At 40.4% G+C, this 16,449-nt stretch overlaps 1 protein-coding gene across 3 annotated transcripts in view; it reads left to right on the forward strand.

Annotated features, from left to right (window-relative positions):
• The window catches only part of LOC122551563 (neurabin-1-like), a 124,708-nt gene that overhangs the window by 80,105 nt on the left and 28,154 nt on the right, over positions 1–16,449 (forward strand). For all 3 annotated transcript variants that reach the window (XM_043693638.1, XM_043693636.1, XM_043693637.1), the window contains exons 12-14: positions 3,940–3,990; positions 5,736–5,887; positions 13,812–14,151. In XM_043693638.1, coding sequence (XP_043549573.1) covers positions 3,940–3,990; positions 5,736–5,887; positions 13,812–14,151 — 543 coding nt within the window. The remainder of the gene's footprint in view (positions 1–3,939; positions 3,991–5,735; positions 5,888–13,811; positions 14,152–16,449) is intronic.

Below are 16,449 nucleotides of genomic sequence, written 5' to 3' on the forward strand. Positions count from 1 at the left end.
CTGCATACCTCAAAGCCATCCATTCTACTTAATTGTGACTCAGTATTCACATTGACAATAATGTCCTGTTCCTGATTGAATACTGACGAAAAGTATTCATTCAGTGTCTCCCCAATCTCTTCAGCCTCCACACGCAACTTCCCACTACTATCCTTGACTGGACCTATTCCGACCCTAGTTATTCTTTTATTCCTGACATACCTATAGAAAGCCTTAGGGTTTTCCCTAATCCTACCAACTAAGGACCTTTCATGTCCCCTCCTTGCTGCTTGTTGGAACTGCACTCCATCCAGGCAAGTGAGGAATATTCCATCACACTCCTGACTTGTGCCTTGTAGATGGTGGACAGGCTTTAGGGTGTCAGGAGGTAAGTTACTCACAGCAGTATTCTTAGTATCTGACCTGCTCTTGTAATCACTGTATTTAGTCCAGTTCAGGTTAGATTGTCTCTTATTAGCAATGGGTCATTGTCTGGCATTTGGATGGTGCCGAAGCCTTGATACTATTCAAGTTTTGTTACGTTTACATGGACTGCTTCACTATCTGAGGAGTTGCAATTGGTGCTCAACATTGTGCAATCGTAGGCTAATATCCGCACCTCTCACCTTATGATGGAGGGAAAGTCATGATGAAATAGCTGAAGATAGTTGGGCCAAAGAACACTACCCTGAGGAATTCCTGCAGAAGTGTCTTGGAACTGAGATAACTGACCCCCAACAAACATAATAATCTTCCTAAGTGCCAGGTATGAATCCACCATTGTTCCTTGGTTCCCATTGATTCCAGTTTTTCTCAGGCTCTTTGATGCCATACTGAGTCAAACGCAGCCTTAATGTCAAGGGTTGTCACTTGCGCCTCACCTCTACATTCAGCACTTTTGTTCATGTTTGAACCAAAACTGTAATGTGGCCAGGAGTGAGTGGCCCTGGCAGAACCCAAACTGTGTGTCACTGAGCAAGTCACTGTTGCGTAATAGCACTGTTGATGAAAACTTCCATCACTTTACTGATGATTGAGAATAGACTAATGGGGTGTTAGTTGGGCAGGTCTTTCTTGCTGCTTTTTGTGTACATTCATATTGGGGCATTTTTCAACATTGTTGAGTAGATGCCCGTATCATAGATGTACTGGAAGAGCTTAGCTCGGGTACGGCAAGTTCTGGAGCACAAGTCTTTAGTAATATTGTTGCAATGGTGTCTGGAGCCCCAGCCTTTCCTGTATCTAGTCTCTCAAACTGATTCTTGTTATCACACAGGATAAATGGAATTAGGTGAAGATTGGCATCTGTGTTGTCAGGGATCACTGGAGATGGCCGAAATAGATCACCTACTTGGCACCTCTGACCAAGGGTTGTTGCAAATGCTTCAGCATTATCTTCTGCACTAATATGTATGGTTCTACCATTATTAAGAATGGGTATATTTGTGAAGCCGCCACCTCCAATAATCACATCTGGATGTGGCAGGACTTCAGAGCTTATATCTGATCCGTTACTTATAGGTTTGCTTAGTTCTGTCCATCACTTGTTGCTTATACTGATTGGCCATAGTCCTGTTTTGCAGCTTCACTAGATTAACACCTCATTTTTAGGTGTGCCAGTTGCTGCTCCTAGCGTGCTGTCCTGCACTCTGTTGAACCAGGATTGATCCTCTGCCAATTTTTTCATTAGCCACCAGATGTTAGTAAGGAGGCGTTTGCAGGGTTGGTGGCGTTGTTTTTGCCATTGTTGTTGTGCAAAGTGGTTTGTCTGGCTTTATTTCTTTTCATCTTTGGGACTTTTTAATGATTGATATAACTGAGTGGCTTGCAAGACCATTTCAGAGGGCAATTGAGAGTCAACCATGTTGCTGCAGGTCTGGAATCGCACCTAAGTCAGACCTGGTGAGAATGGCAGATCTTGTTTCCTAAAGAACATTTGTAAACCAGGTGGATTTTTCTGACAATCAACAGTCATCATTAGACTCTTAATTCCAGATGTTTATTGAATTCACATTCATCAGCTGTGGTGGGATTTAAATATGGATCCACAGAACATTACTTTGAGTTTCTGGATGACTAGTCTAGCCAAACTACCACGAGGTCATCGTCTCCCCATAAAAATGTTGAAAAGACAGTTAGACAACATTCTTGGAATATTCGCAGAATTTCTAACAAAGTAGAGGATCTGAAAGCACGCATTAGGTGAATTGACGTAATGGCCATAATGGCGATATGGTTACAGGGTAACCAGGATTGGGAACTGCATATTGGGGAATATTCAACATTTAGTGAGGGGAGAATGAGATTGGGGTCGTGAGTAACAGTTAAGAAGGAATGGCATTAGCAGGTGACACAACATTCTCTAACAGTTGCATAAATGGCATCACCAGTGCTTCTTTATCCTGGTACAGATTTGACGCTGTTACAAAAGGGATAACCTTACAAAGTGAATGACATGCTAAAGAATGAATCAGGAGACAATAGGAGCTGCTAGCAATAAGATGCTATTACTTTTTACGAAACCAACAAGTATTGGGCATACACTACCTAGCCAATCCAGGATTGTCAAGCATGATTTCCATTTCATAAATCCATGTTGACTTTGCCCTTTCTTGTCACAAATGACAGAAAATGTTATCTTACCTGCTGTTGGACTAAGCAACTGTATTTTGGCATAAACTTTTAAACTAGCTGCTGCATTGAGACATTCTAAGAAAAGTCCTTGGCTCGATGCTGGAAATCTTGATCATTGCTTCAGATACATGTTAACAAATCTTGAGCAGGCATGTTGCATTTCCTGTGATTGACATTTGTTGACAATTGATATTTGTGTAAGGTCTATATAGTTCACTTGGTAGCACTCCGAATAATGGGTCAGAAGGGTTGTGGATTCAAATCACATTCCAAAGTCAAAAGTCTAGGCAGATATTTGAGTATTGAGGGAATTATGCTCAGTCAATGCAGCCTTCCAAAGGACACAATAAGCAAAGGCCATCGTAGCTCCCAGGTGGTGATGTGTGCTGCTGTCCTGTTCTGAAGAGCAGGGAAATAATTCATTGTGCCCTGGCCCATATATATCCCTCAGTATGAATAAATGCAGGTAATAAGGTTGTTACAGTAATGCATTGCAGTTTGTGGGACTTTGTTATGCGCAAACTGGTTATTGTTTCTTGTGTGAACTCAAAAGTACTTTATTAGCTGTTTAAAAAAAAAACACCTTGAGCATTTTGAAGTCTTGAAATGCATTATTGTAATGCCGGTCTTTCTTTTGCCTTTTCTAAGAATCCAGCTGCTTAGACTTGTGACTGAAAAGTGAGACTGGTTTACTTCAGTGCCAGGAAGAATAAATTGATGCTCAAGCGTGTAGAAAGTCCTTGCATGTCTAATATCTGCAAAACGCCTTAGGCTTTATTCAGCATCTCCTCAGTAAAATGTAAAGGATACAATGAGAAGAAATTCCTTTCTAAATGTATCCTTTTTAAAGTAAACACATTCTGTCGAATGATTTTTGTGGTAATTACTGTAGTCTACTTGTGCATAACAAGCAGTGAATACCAGTACTGGGGCTTTAATCTTTTTTTAACTTCTGGCATCCAGAGTTTGGTCTGATATTCCAGAGTACAATACAGCAAAAATAGGGCGATCTGGTAGTAAAGTGTCTTTATTTTCTCACATGATATTTACATTTTCTCTTATCTTATGTAATGTGCGTCTGTGCTTACGTGCTTGGTTGAGCCACTCAAATTTAATAAAGCAGAGTTTTTTAAGATGACAAAGAATGGTTCTTACTGTGGCTTTGGTTTGAATTAACCCCACTTTAAGAACTAAGGAATAAGGAAAAAAATGTTAATAATTTCCTGTTCCAATTCGCTCCTAAATATTTTTCTATTACTGAACATTTAAAAACAGCATCATTAACCATGCAACTACTAAAATATATTGTTTCTTTTATTTGCAAAGCTCCCAAAACTGCTTTGGAATGGGAATGTAGCAGCACTTCCAAAATTTGTGGTAAGTTGGTACGCTAAAATTATTGGTTAAACCATCTAAAAGGTATCTCAAATTAAAATAATGAAGATTGAAAGCAACCGCAGTTGTTAAATATATTAGTATACCTAAATTTTAAAGTAAGTTTAAATTGTCGTAGTGGGCATTTGGAGTGTTTAATATATGTAACCACTGATCACCACTACACCAGCCCCCACAAGTTGGAGTCTTTCAAACTTCCCGATGTGTTTTGGAGGACTTCTGAGACCGCTACCGAGAGACAAAAGTATTCGAGCTAATAGATGAATTTCATACCATGAAAGCTGTTAGATTAATCTTGCTCTTCCTGAATCTTCAATCCAAAAGAACTTGATAAGAAGATTTCTCTGTTATCAGTTTTCCACTGGCAAAATCATATATTTGCTTTGATTTTGCCCATGGGATAAATGGAGATAATGTTTAGCTCGTATAAGGCTACCAGAAAAGTGTTGTTTCGTCAAGAACATTGGTAGCCGAAGCTGCATGTAGCCTTTGCTCCAATCCCTTCAGCCACATGTAACTGTGATATTGGCCAGTGTGCTTAATGGTCATTTTTTGTATTGTTTTACTCAGTGATCTATGCTGTGTTGCAGTGTCTTTTTAAGATCACACAGGTGGCCTCCTGCAGCAGTCTGTAGGGCCATCAGAACTGGGGGCTCAGTATCTAAAAGTGGGGGCTAAAGGTATCAAAGGTCCCTTCTGTACTCCAAAATAACTACGCACATCCAAGGCCCTTTTGCAATTCATTTTCTGCCTTAGCAACTATGGCTCAAAAGTATCTGTCTTTGGTTAGGCTGGCCTTCTCAAGAGCTCTGCCTCGATAAGGTTGGTGCATGAGTCTGGTTGCTAGCATGTGCCAGCTTGCGGGCCCCTGTCTTCCCCCCCACTATTTGATCTCTGTTGTAGTTCTAAAACCAGCAGAAAAATCTTCTATGGGGAGTCAAGACATTTTTAACTTTACAGTCATGCCGAATTAGAGGATGGGGAGATAAAACAAAGACAGGCAATGTTAGAATGAAAAGGGAGGGTGAAAGTTGGTGAGGAGGGGAGAGTGAAGGTTTAAGGGGAAAAATGGGAATGGTGGAACTCAATATTTGCTTCACTGGAGAAAAGAGCCATTGGTACTTTTCACCATGGGAATGTGGCAGGGGTAGATGATGGTGTATATGAGATTTTTTGGTTGGAGGTGATGTGGAGCTGTGTGCTTCATGTAAAATGTTTTACTTTGAACTTCAGTGATTGTTGTTAGTGAAGTGCAAGTTAGTTTGATTGTGTTGATTGAGAGGGTATACTGGAAGGAAATCCTGTTAAACGTTTTTAATCAAACATGTTCAGATGTGTTATGACACCTCTGGAACAGGTGGGACTTGAATCCAGGTCTCCTGGCTCAAAGATAGTGACCGGAAATCAAGCTCCTCCAGTTGGTACCATTATATTCATCTGAATCAGGAAAGCAGATTGAAATATCATTTTACTGTCACTACATCTTCAACTCTGCAGCATTCTTGTGCTTCATTGGAGTTTCAGTTATATTCTCAAGTTGTGGTTTAAGGATTGAGATCAAAATCCAGATTGAAATGCAAGAGTGCTCCCATTTATAACTCTAATTAATTTTGTCAATGCTACTTTTTTCAACTTGGGTTTAATTTTAAAATGTTTTGTCTGAAATTATAGTATTTTACTGGCTTCTAAAATTGCAAATATATTTACAAATTATTTTGATACTTCAGATTTTGATGAGGCTGTTCCTGAAACCAAGCGACTAGATACAAGTTCACACAAAGCGAAAGCCCAACTTGCTTTGAAAGTTAAAAGACAGCCTCCATCTAGGTTTAAACTAAAAGAATCCTTTGGAGTTGGCGATGATTGTGAAAATATACAGGTAAATACAATATAAATTGTTTAGTTTTTGGTCAGATCATGTCTAATCATGTTTGTGCTGAATTAATCAGAATTAAAGTAAACAACAGAACAGCTTGGGAATTTGTTGAAAGGGAGTACGCAACAGAGGTTTGCATGCAGGATAATTATTGTGCCTGAGAATTCTTTGTTACAGTGGTTCAAAACATTTCCCAGAACACTGTTCTTGTTCCTTGTGCTTTATCTTCCTCTGCTCATGTTTGAATGGCTTCTGCCTCTTGCACATTGTGACAAGGTATTCCTTCTTTCAACAACATTCTGTAGAAAGTAATTTTTCACAACCTCTCTATTCCTTCTTGAAATAAAATTAAATTGCCACTTGTTATTGCTTCTCAAAACAGGAAATGGTCCTTCACTAATCACTTGATCAAAATTCTTTATAATTTTAAGAACTTCCGTTAACACTCATCAGCATTCTCATTTGTGTCTGAAGTTTCTCTTTATAACTGTTTTTCATCCCTAGTATCATCTTGGAGAATTGATCCTATAGTTAGCACTATCTTAAACATTTTATTGTAAATTCCTGAGTACTTTACTGTTGTACTCTACTGTATGTTTATAATTGAGTTAGTCTTTGAAAGGCTTTATCAACTAATTACTCCATGGAATTGTATATTTGTACATATTCATCCATGCCCTCCAATGTTATTCCATGAAATTTTTACTTATTTATTTGTTTCTTCCCAAAAGTATTATATCATAAATCTACATTAGGTTGCATTATTTTGCCAAATGGTCTGCCTTCCTGGTTTATTTAGTGTCTGTTCTGTCCTCCCACAGATATATTTATTCCATTCTTTTAACAAGTTGACTGTTCAGTTATACCACAAGTTAAAACATCCTGCAGCAATTCCTGTTTGTCAAATCACCACCTCTTTCATTACAATATTTGAGATTTTTTTTCCCTCTGTATCCAAATTCAAACAATCTACAAGTACAGGTCTATTAGATTTTGTACAGTCATTTGGAGAAATAGCATTCATAGCCCTTATCTGTTCTGTGTAAAATCTCTTATCTAAACTGTTTCCTAACTGTCAATCAGCTTTCTGTCCATAATGTTACCTTACTTGTAAGCATAAACTTTTAATCAAGGAAAGGACATATAAACTATTTTAACAAAACACTGGATCATTGGTCGGACTACAATTCTTAATAAGGTAAAGTTGCCATAGTTTTATTAGACCATAAGGTTGCTCTCTCATTAGAGAGAGATGACTGGTGATGGTTTAACCAGAGGGCTACCACACCTCAGACGAGGGGAGAGGTTGAGGGTCCTTCATTGTAACCTCAGTTACAGTTTATAAAGAATTGGTTAATAAAATGTCTGGCACACTAACCAGGTTGGGCACTGTTTTGGGTAAAGTGTAGAATGAGAATGTGGGTTGCTTTCATATTTTCCATCTTTTTCTGTCAGACCAATCTTGCATTACTGCCATAATTTTTACCAAAAACCATAACCACTTTACTGCCGATCAGACTGTTGGAATTTAAAGTTACCAAATACTAGAATTAGAACAATAATAAATAATCGTTGTGTCCCTTTGTGCCATCCTAATCATTTTCATCACTTAAGTTACGAATTAAGAAAATGCACTCTATTTATTCATCACTAAAATATGAAAACAGAAAACCTGCACAAATGATTTAACTTTTACTTAAATGAAAACTTGAAATAATTTATTCTACGTCAAGACCTCAAACCTTGAATATGTATAAGACATTACCATGTAGTTTTAAATCTGCTGTCACACATGTAGACCTATTCTAATTACTTATCCAAAGGATTGAAGTGCGAGTTGGTCATTGAAAATTTGATGATCCAAAGGTCTAATCTATTGTGTTCATGGATATTTTTAGCAGGACATTTATGCATATTGTACACGTTCCAATGCAACAAATTAGGCAATGGCCATTCTTATTCATTTCTCAGGGCAATACCGCAATCAATCAGATTCAACCTGCCAGTGCCAAATTTAAACAAAGCCTGGCTGCAGGCTTTGTTGAGTTCATGATACCGCCACCAGCAATCAGAGTCCACATGCCAACCAGTCAACATTCTCCTGTCATTTAAGTTACCACTACTGAAGCACAGTACCAGCTGTGTACCATCTACAAGATGCACTGCAGATATTCATCAAGGCTCCTTAGACACTCCTTCCAAATGAACGACCATTACTATGTAGAAAGAACTCCGGATGCTGTAAATCAGAAGCAAAAACAGAAATTGCTGGAAAAGCTCAGCTATTCTGATGGGTTACCAGATCCAAAATTAATGCTTCTGATTTACAGCAACCGCAGTTCTTTCGTGTCACCAGCAAGGCCAGCATTTCTAGCTCATACCTAAATGCCCTTGAACCACTGGCTTGCCAGGCTATTTCAGGAGGCAGTTAATAGTCATCCATATTTATATGGGAAATTGCTGGAAAAGCTCAGCAGTTCTGATGAGGGGTCACAGGATCCAAAATGTTAACTTTGATTTCTCTTCACAGGTGCTGCAAGACCTACTGAGCTTTTCCAGCAATTTCTGTTTTCATTTCCCACATAAATATGGTTGACTCTTAACTGCTTCCTGAAATAGCCTGGCAAATCAGTGGTTCAGTTAGGAATGAGCAAGAATTGCTAGTGACACCCATTTAACATGAAAATAGCTAGTCTGACTTCATTGCACTTTCCCATGGGCCTGCGTATCTATTCTCTTTTTGGATGATTATCTAATTTTATTTTGACAATCTCAATTGAATCTGCCTTTACCTCTATCTCAGTGTATTCTTGGTCCAAACCACTCAATGTGTAAAAATATGATAGTCACAGGTGAGGTGCCGGAAGACTGGAGGTTGGCAAACGTGGTACCACTGTTTAAGAAGGGTGGTAAAAACAAGCCAGAGAACTATAGACCAGTGAGCCTGACCTCAGTGGTGGGCAAGTTGTTGGAGGGAACCCTGAAGGACAGGATGTACATGTATTTGGAAAGGCAAGGACTGATTAGGGATAGTCAGCATGGCTTTGTGCGTAGGAAATCATGTCTCACAAACTTGATTGACTTTTTGAAGAAGTAACAAAGAGGATTGATGAGGGCAGAGCGGTAGATGTGATCTATATGGACTTCAGTAAGGCGTTTGACAAGGTTCCCTTGACGTCCCTCAAACCAAAGCCATTTTTGTAAATATTTGCTCTACCCTCTAATGCCTTTGCATCCAACTTGAAATGTGGTGCTCAGAAAACTGTGCTCCAGTTGAGGCCTAGCCAATGTTTAAATAAAGATTCTTCAGACCTTATTGGGCTGAGAAGTGGCAGATGGAGTTTAATTCAGATAAATGCGAGGTGCTGCATTTTGGGAAAGCAAATCTTAGCATACTTATACACTTAATGGTAAGGTCCAAGGGAGTGTTGCTGAACAAAGAGACCTTGGAGTGCAAGTGAGTCGCAGGTAGATAGGATAGTGAAGAAGGCGATTGGTATGCTTTCTTTTATTGGTCAGAGTATAGGAATTGGGAGGTTGCGGCTGTACAGGACATTGGTTAGGCTACTGATGGAATATTGCGTGCAATTCTGGTCTCCTTCCTATCGGAAAGATGTTGGATGGGTATCTGAATAGGAAGGGTTTGGAGGGATATGGGCCGGGTGCTGGCAGGTGGGACTAGATTGGGTTTGGATATCTGGTCGGCATGGACAGGTTGGACCGAAGGGTCTGTTTCCATGCTGTACATCTCTGACTCTATGACTTGGTTACAATGGCTTACCACCAACGTCTTGAGAGCAGTTAGGGATGGACCATAAATGGATGGCCTTTCAAGCAATGCTCATGTCCGAAGAACATGTTCTTATTTTGAAAAGTATTGTTTGTTTCTTGACGCTTTGGTCAATTGGAACATTTTCTGGTTATGTACTCTATATGAGTACTGTGTATTCTCCTTATGATTATAAATAGCTCTCTGAAATCTCTCAAATGTATAAGGATTACAACTGCAGCTTTAACAATTTTTCCACGTAACTGACGTCCCTCAAACCAAAGCCATTTTTGTAAATATTTGCTCTACCCTCTAATGCCTTTGCATCCAACTTGAAATGTGGTGCTCAGAAAACTGTGCTCCAGTTGAGGCCTAGCCAATGTTTAAATAAAGATTCTTCAGACCTTATCTGCTGTTGTATTCTTTATTTTTATTTGTGAAACCCAGAATCCTATCTACCTCTTAAACCATTTTCTAATCTTCTCATCGTAGAGTCATATAGCACAGAAACAGATCCTTCGGTCCAACCACTCCATGCCAAACATAATCCCAAACTAAACTAGTCCCACCTGCTCCTGGCCTATATCCCTCCAAACCTTTCCTATTCATGTATCTATCCAAATGTCTTTTAAAACGTTATAATTGTACCCACGTCATCTTCAAAACTTTGTGTACATATGTCTCCAAGTCTTTGTTCCTGTACTTTAGAAATGCACACTATAGATTATGTTGCATCTACAGAAAGCTACAGAAACAAAGATTGTCGAGGAAGGTTTGTCTACTGAGTCAGTATGGGGTGGAAGTTAGGAACAGCAAGGGAGCAGCTACCTTATTGAGAGTTTTCTACAGACCCTCTAATAGCAGTAGAGCGATTGAAGAACTCATAAGCCGGCAGATTTTGGAAAAGTGCGGATGTAGCAGGGTTGTTGTTATGGGTGAATTCAACTTTCCCAGTATTGACTGGAACCTCCTTACTGCAGATGGTTTGGATGGAGATGTTTTTGTCAGGTATGTTCAGGCGGATTTTCTAACTCAGTATGTAGACACGCTGACGAGGGGAGAGGCCATTTTGGATTTCGTGCTCGGCAATGAGCCAGGACAGGTGTCAGATTTCGTGGTGGGAGAACACTTTGGTGACAATGACCACAACTGCCTCACATTTACCATAGCCTTGAAGAGGGAAAGGAGCAGTTCTAATGGAAAATATTTAATTGGGGAAAAGGAAATTATGACGCTATCAGACAGGAGTTGGGAAGTACAGACTGTTAGGGGATAAGGGTGATAGTGACACAGTAGGTGTGAGGGGTCAGGCTGATAGCGACGCAGTAAGTGTGAGATGTTCAGGGTTCGTGACGCAGTATGTTTGAGGATGTCAGGGTGATAGTGACGTAGTAAGTGTGAAGGGGTCAGGTTGATAGTGACACAGTAAGTGTGGGGTGGTCAGGGTGATAGTGAAGCAGTAAGTGTGAGGGGGGGTCAGGTTAATACTGATGCTGTAATTGTGAGTGTGTCAGGATTATAGTGATGCAGTACGTGTGAGGGGGCTCAGGCTGATAGTAAGGCAGTAAGTGTGAGGGGATCAGGGTGATAGTGAGGCAGTAAGTGTGAGGGTGTCAGGCTGATAGAGACGCAGTAAGTCTGAGGGGTCAGCGTGATAGTAACGCAATAAGTATGTGGGTGTCAGTGTGGTAGGACGCAGAAAGAGTAAGGGGTCAACGCGATACTGATGCAGTAAGTGTGAGGGTGTCAGTGTGGGCAAGAAGGAATAAGATTAAAGAGCCTTGGATGGCGAGAACAGAGGAGCTTCTCGTCAAAAGGAAGAAGGCAGCTTATGTGAGGTGAAGAAAGAAAGGATCTAGCACAGCTTTAGACGATTACAGGCTTGCTAGAAAGGAGCTCAGAAATGGACTGAGGAGAGCCAGGAGGGGGACGAAAAAGGCTTGGCAGGAAGGATTAGGGAGAGCCAAAAGGCATTTTACTCATACGTGAGGAATAAGAGAATGATCAGGGAGAAATTAGGGCCAGTCAGGGATAGCGTAGGGAACTAGTGCGTGGAGTCTGAACAATTAGGGGAAGCACTAAATGAGTTTTTTGCTTCGATTTTCACCGAGGAAAGGGACCTTGTTGTGAATGAGAACTTTGAGGAGCTGGGAAACAGGCTTGAACACATCAATATTGATGAATTTGATGTGTTGGAAATTCTGGCAAACATTCATATTGATAAGTCCACAGGGCCAGACCAGATTTATCTTAGGTTGTTCCAGGAAGTGAGAAAGGAGGGTACTAAACTGCTGACTCCACAGGAGTCATATTGGAGGATTGGAGGGAGGCGAATGTTGTTCCTCTTTTTAAGAAGGGGAATAAAGAAATCCCTGGCAATTACAAACCAGTCAGTCTTACGTCTGTAGTCAGCAAAGTTTTGGAAAGAATTCTGAGGGATAGGATTTATGAGTATTTGGAAAAGCGTAGCATAATTAAAGACAGTCAGCATGGCTTTGTGAGGGACAGGTTATGCCTTACAAATCTTGTTGAGTTCTTTGACGAGGTGACAAGACAGTTCGATGAAGGTCGAGCACTGGATGTAGTGTATATGGACTTCAAGGCATTTGATAAGGTTCCCCTTGATAGGCTCATTCATAAAATCAGGAGGTATGGGATTTAGGGATATTTGGCTGTTTGGATTCAGAATTGGTTGGCTGACAGAAGGCAGAGTGTTGTTGTAGATGGAAAGTATTCTGCCTGGAGGTCAGTGTTGAGTGGGGTCCCGCAGGGCTCTGTTCTTGGGCCTCTGCTCTTTGTGGTTTTTATAAATGACTTGGATGAGGAGGTTGAGGGGTGGGTTAGTAAATTTGCCAATGACACAAAGATTGGAGGTGCCGTTGACAGTATTGAGGGCGATTGCAAGCTGCAGCACGACATAGACAGGATGCCGAGCTAGGTTGAGAAATGGCAGATGGAGTTCAACCTGGATAAATGCGAAGTGATGCATTTTGGAAGGTCGAACTTGAATACTGAATGTAGGTTTAAAGATAGGATTCTTGGCAGTGTGGAGGAACAGAGGGATCTTGGTGTTCATTTGCATAGATTCCTCAAAGTTGCCACCCAAGTGGATAGGATTGTTAAGAAAGCATATGATGTTTTGGCTTTCATTAACATGGGGATCGAGTTTAAGAGCCACGAGGTTTTGCTGCAGCTCTATAAGATCCTGGTGAGACCACACTTGGAATATTGTGTCCAATTTTGGTCACCCTATTATAGGAAAGATACGGAGGCTTTGGAGAGGGTGCAAAGATGGTTTACCAGGATGCTGCCTGGACTGGAGGGTTTGTCTTATGAAAGGAGCTTGACTAAGCTCGAACTTATCTCCCTGGAGAGAAGGAAGAAGAGAGGTGACCTGATTGAGGTATACAAGCTAACGAGAGGCATGGACAGAGTCAATAGCCAGAGACTTTTCCCCAGGGCAGGATTGACTGGCACGAGGGGTCATAGTTTTAAGATATTAGGAGGAAGGTATAGAGGAGACGTCAGAGGAAGGTTCTTTACACAGAGTTGTGAATGCATGGAATGGGTTGCCAGCGGTGGTGGTCGAAGCAGAATCATTAGGGACATGTAAGTGACTGCTGGGCATGTACATGGGCAGCAGTGAGTTGAGGGTTGCGTAGGTTAGATTAGGAATATTTTAGATTAGGAATAATCCTCTGTGCAACATCATGGGCCGAAGGGCCTGTTCTGTGTTAAACCTTTCTATGTTCTATGTTCTACATTTTATCACTTTTCATCTCTTGAAATTTTATTTCTCCCTTGTCTACTAATTCCAACATCTTGTCTTATTATCTCTTGAAGGTTATTGCTACCTATCTTCAATTAAAGCTTTCAAAGTTTTAATAAGATCCACTTTTCAAATTCAGATTTTCAAAATGTTGGAAGAGATTAAATTTGTGTCTTATATCAACCTGTGTTCACTGCAGTAAAAGTTTACAAGTCCCCTGATCTCTGGAGTATAACAGTTGTTTTCCTTATTTGGTTTGCTCTTCCTTTTGAAGTGGTTACCTGGATAAATTGAATTTAGGTTACTCTTGCTACTTGACATTAAGTGGTTAATTTTTTAAAAAATTCTGTTTGAAACTGTTAGCTTTTCAGTTTACACTTTCTATTTAGGATAATGATGAAAATGATGAAGAAAATGAAGAAATTCAGCAAGCAGAATCCTCGCTTGTCCGGAGTAGCTTGGATTCTTTACATGCTGTTGAAGATACATCTGTCCCTAAGATGAAAGATGTAACATTAGATGGAAAGTGTGATGTGGAGAGCATAACGAGCTTGCATGATGGAAGCTCATCTGCATCCCCTTGTTCCTCTCCTGTTCACAAGATAGTTGAAAGCGATGTGAGCATAAAACATTCAATTTCTAGAGTCACAGCACCTTCAAGTTCTCCCACCTCATTTCTTTCAATGATGAAGAAACGCGAATCAAAAGGCAAAGGAAAAGAGACCAATGGTAAACCAATCTACTACTTTGTGATCACTATATATAACTGAAATATTATGCAGAAATGACATGCCTTCTCAGTACTCATGAGCGGGAGTTGGGCAGTGATTAAAATAAATTTTTATTCAGTTACAGTTGCTAAAATGGGCGTCTATATCTGAAGGTCTGTTTAATGTTTTGTATTATGTGGTTCTAGTCAAGACACTTCTTCTATTTGTGAGAAATTTGTTATGGACAAAATTTTATTTTTACAAAAACAAAAGTTGTTGGAGAAACTCAGCAGGTCTGGCAGCATCTGTAGACAAAAAGCAAGTTCATGTTTCGCGTCCAATGGCCATTCAGAACTGATAGTAGCTAGGAAAAGGTTGTATTTATGCTGAAGACAATGAGGTGTGGGATTAAAAGAGTAAGCAATAGATGGAGATAGAACCCAGAGGGAGAAAAAACAGGTGGATGAAGGAATAGATAATGGTAAACCAGGGAGAAAGAAAAGCTGATAATGGGAACAGTAAGTAGGTTGAAAATCGGTTAGCTGTGCTGAAAGCAGCCTGTATCATGATGGGGCCTGGCCTTTGTGGGTAGATACAAGACATGCAAGAAAGTGTTCAGCCTCCGAAATCATTGAACTCTGTATTGAGGCCCAAACGCTGTGGTGTCCTCAAGTGGAATACAAGATTTTTTTTTCCAAAGGGTGGCATGATGGCTGAGTGGTCAGCACTGCAGCCTCATAGCACCAGGGACCCGGGTTCAATTCCACTCTTGAGCAACTGTCTGTGTGGAGTTTGCACATTGTCCCCGTGTCTGCGTGAGTTTCCTCCAGGTTCTCTGGTTTCCTCCCACTATCCAAAAATGTGCTGGTCAAGTGGATTGGCCATGCTCAATTGCCGATAGTGTTAGGTACATTAGTCAGAGGGAAATGGGTCTGGGTGGGTTACTCTTAAGAGGGTCGGTGTGCACTTGTTGGGCCAAATGGCCTGTTTCCACACTGTACAGCATCGAATCAATTTTTGCTGAGCCTCCCTGGAGCACTGCAACAAACCTTAATCAGAAATATTAGCCAGAGAACATGGTGGTGTGTTGAAGCTGCAGGCAACTGGAATCTCAGGGTCATTTTTGCAGACAGAAAGTAGGCATCCTGCAAAGCAGTTGCCCAGTCTGTATTCAGTCAAATGGTGTAAATGTTCTTTCCTGATTTCGCTAAAAACAACTAAATTGTCAATCAAAACAGTACAATTATTTTGATAACTTCATTGGTAACCATTGAAATGTCGCTGGTGCATCTTCATTCCGAATGGCATGACTTTATACTGATAAAGTCCATCTGGTGTTACAAAAGTTGAGGTTTCTTTAGTTCTCTTGCTTACAGGAATTTGCCAATACCCCTTGAGCATGATTTTTGTGACAACTCGACCATGTCCAATTTGTTCCACGCAATCCTCCAGTCCAGTTGGCTCTATGATAATTAATGCAAAATCTTTGTGACTGTTTCATAACAGCTGACTGTTATTGACTTAGTTCAATAATATCACTGTCCATCATACATTTATTCTCATCTCTCATGTGAGCTAATCTCTTTGGATTGGCTGAATACAAGTGTTGCTTTATAGGTTCTGCATTCCCTGTAAGACCATAGATACAGGAGCAGAATTAGACTGTTTGGCCCATTGGGTCTGCTCTACCATTCGATCATGGCTGATATATTTCTCAACTCCATTCATTTGCCTTCTCCCCATAACCCTTAATCCTCTTACTAATGAAGAACCTATCTATGTCTGGAAATAGAAAAACTGTGACTTTGGCACAGAGGGCTGTGGAAGCTGAATTCCACATATTAACCACCCTCTGGCTGAAGAAATTCTTCCTCATCTCAGTTCTAAAGGGTTGACCCTGTACCCTGAGACTGTGCCCTCAGGTCCTAGTCTCTCCTACTAGCGGTGTCATGTTCATGTCCACTTTATTCAGGCCTCAGTATTCTTAAAGATACCATGCGATCCCCCATCATCCTTCTAAACTCCATTGAGTACAGACCCAGAGTCCTCAACCACTCCTTGTATGCTGGGTTCTTCAATCCCGGAATAACAACACGATCAGGATAGTTTTTCTTGGCCTATTCTCACAAATTAGGCTTTGTGAGTCATCCTTATAGTTTTCGGGGATATAAGACATGATGCTACCTAACCTTTAAAGTATCCTTTTGTTTTCCAATTTGATTGTTAGAAAGTTAATGCTTAAACATTCTATTTCAGATTCATTCTCCCATTGCTTTAGTGTTTCTATTTTGGAACAGAGTCTATAGTAATTTATTGA

Source organism: Chiloscyllium plagiosum, chromosome 7, assembly GCF_004010195.1.
Source record: "Chiloscyllium plagiosum isolate BGI_BamShark_2017 chromosome 7, ASM401019v2, whole genome shotgun sequence".
NCBI classification, from domain to species: Eukaryota; Metazoa; Chordata; class Chondrichthyes; order Orectolobiformes; family Hemiscylliidae; genus Chiloscyllium; species Chiloscyllium plagiosum.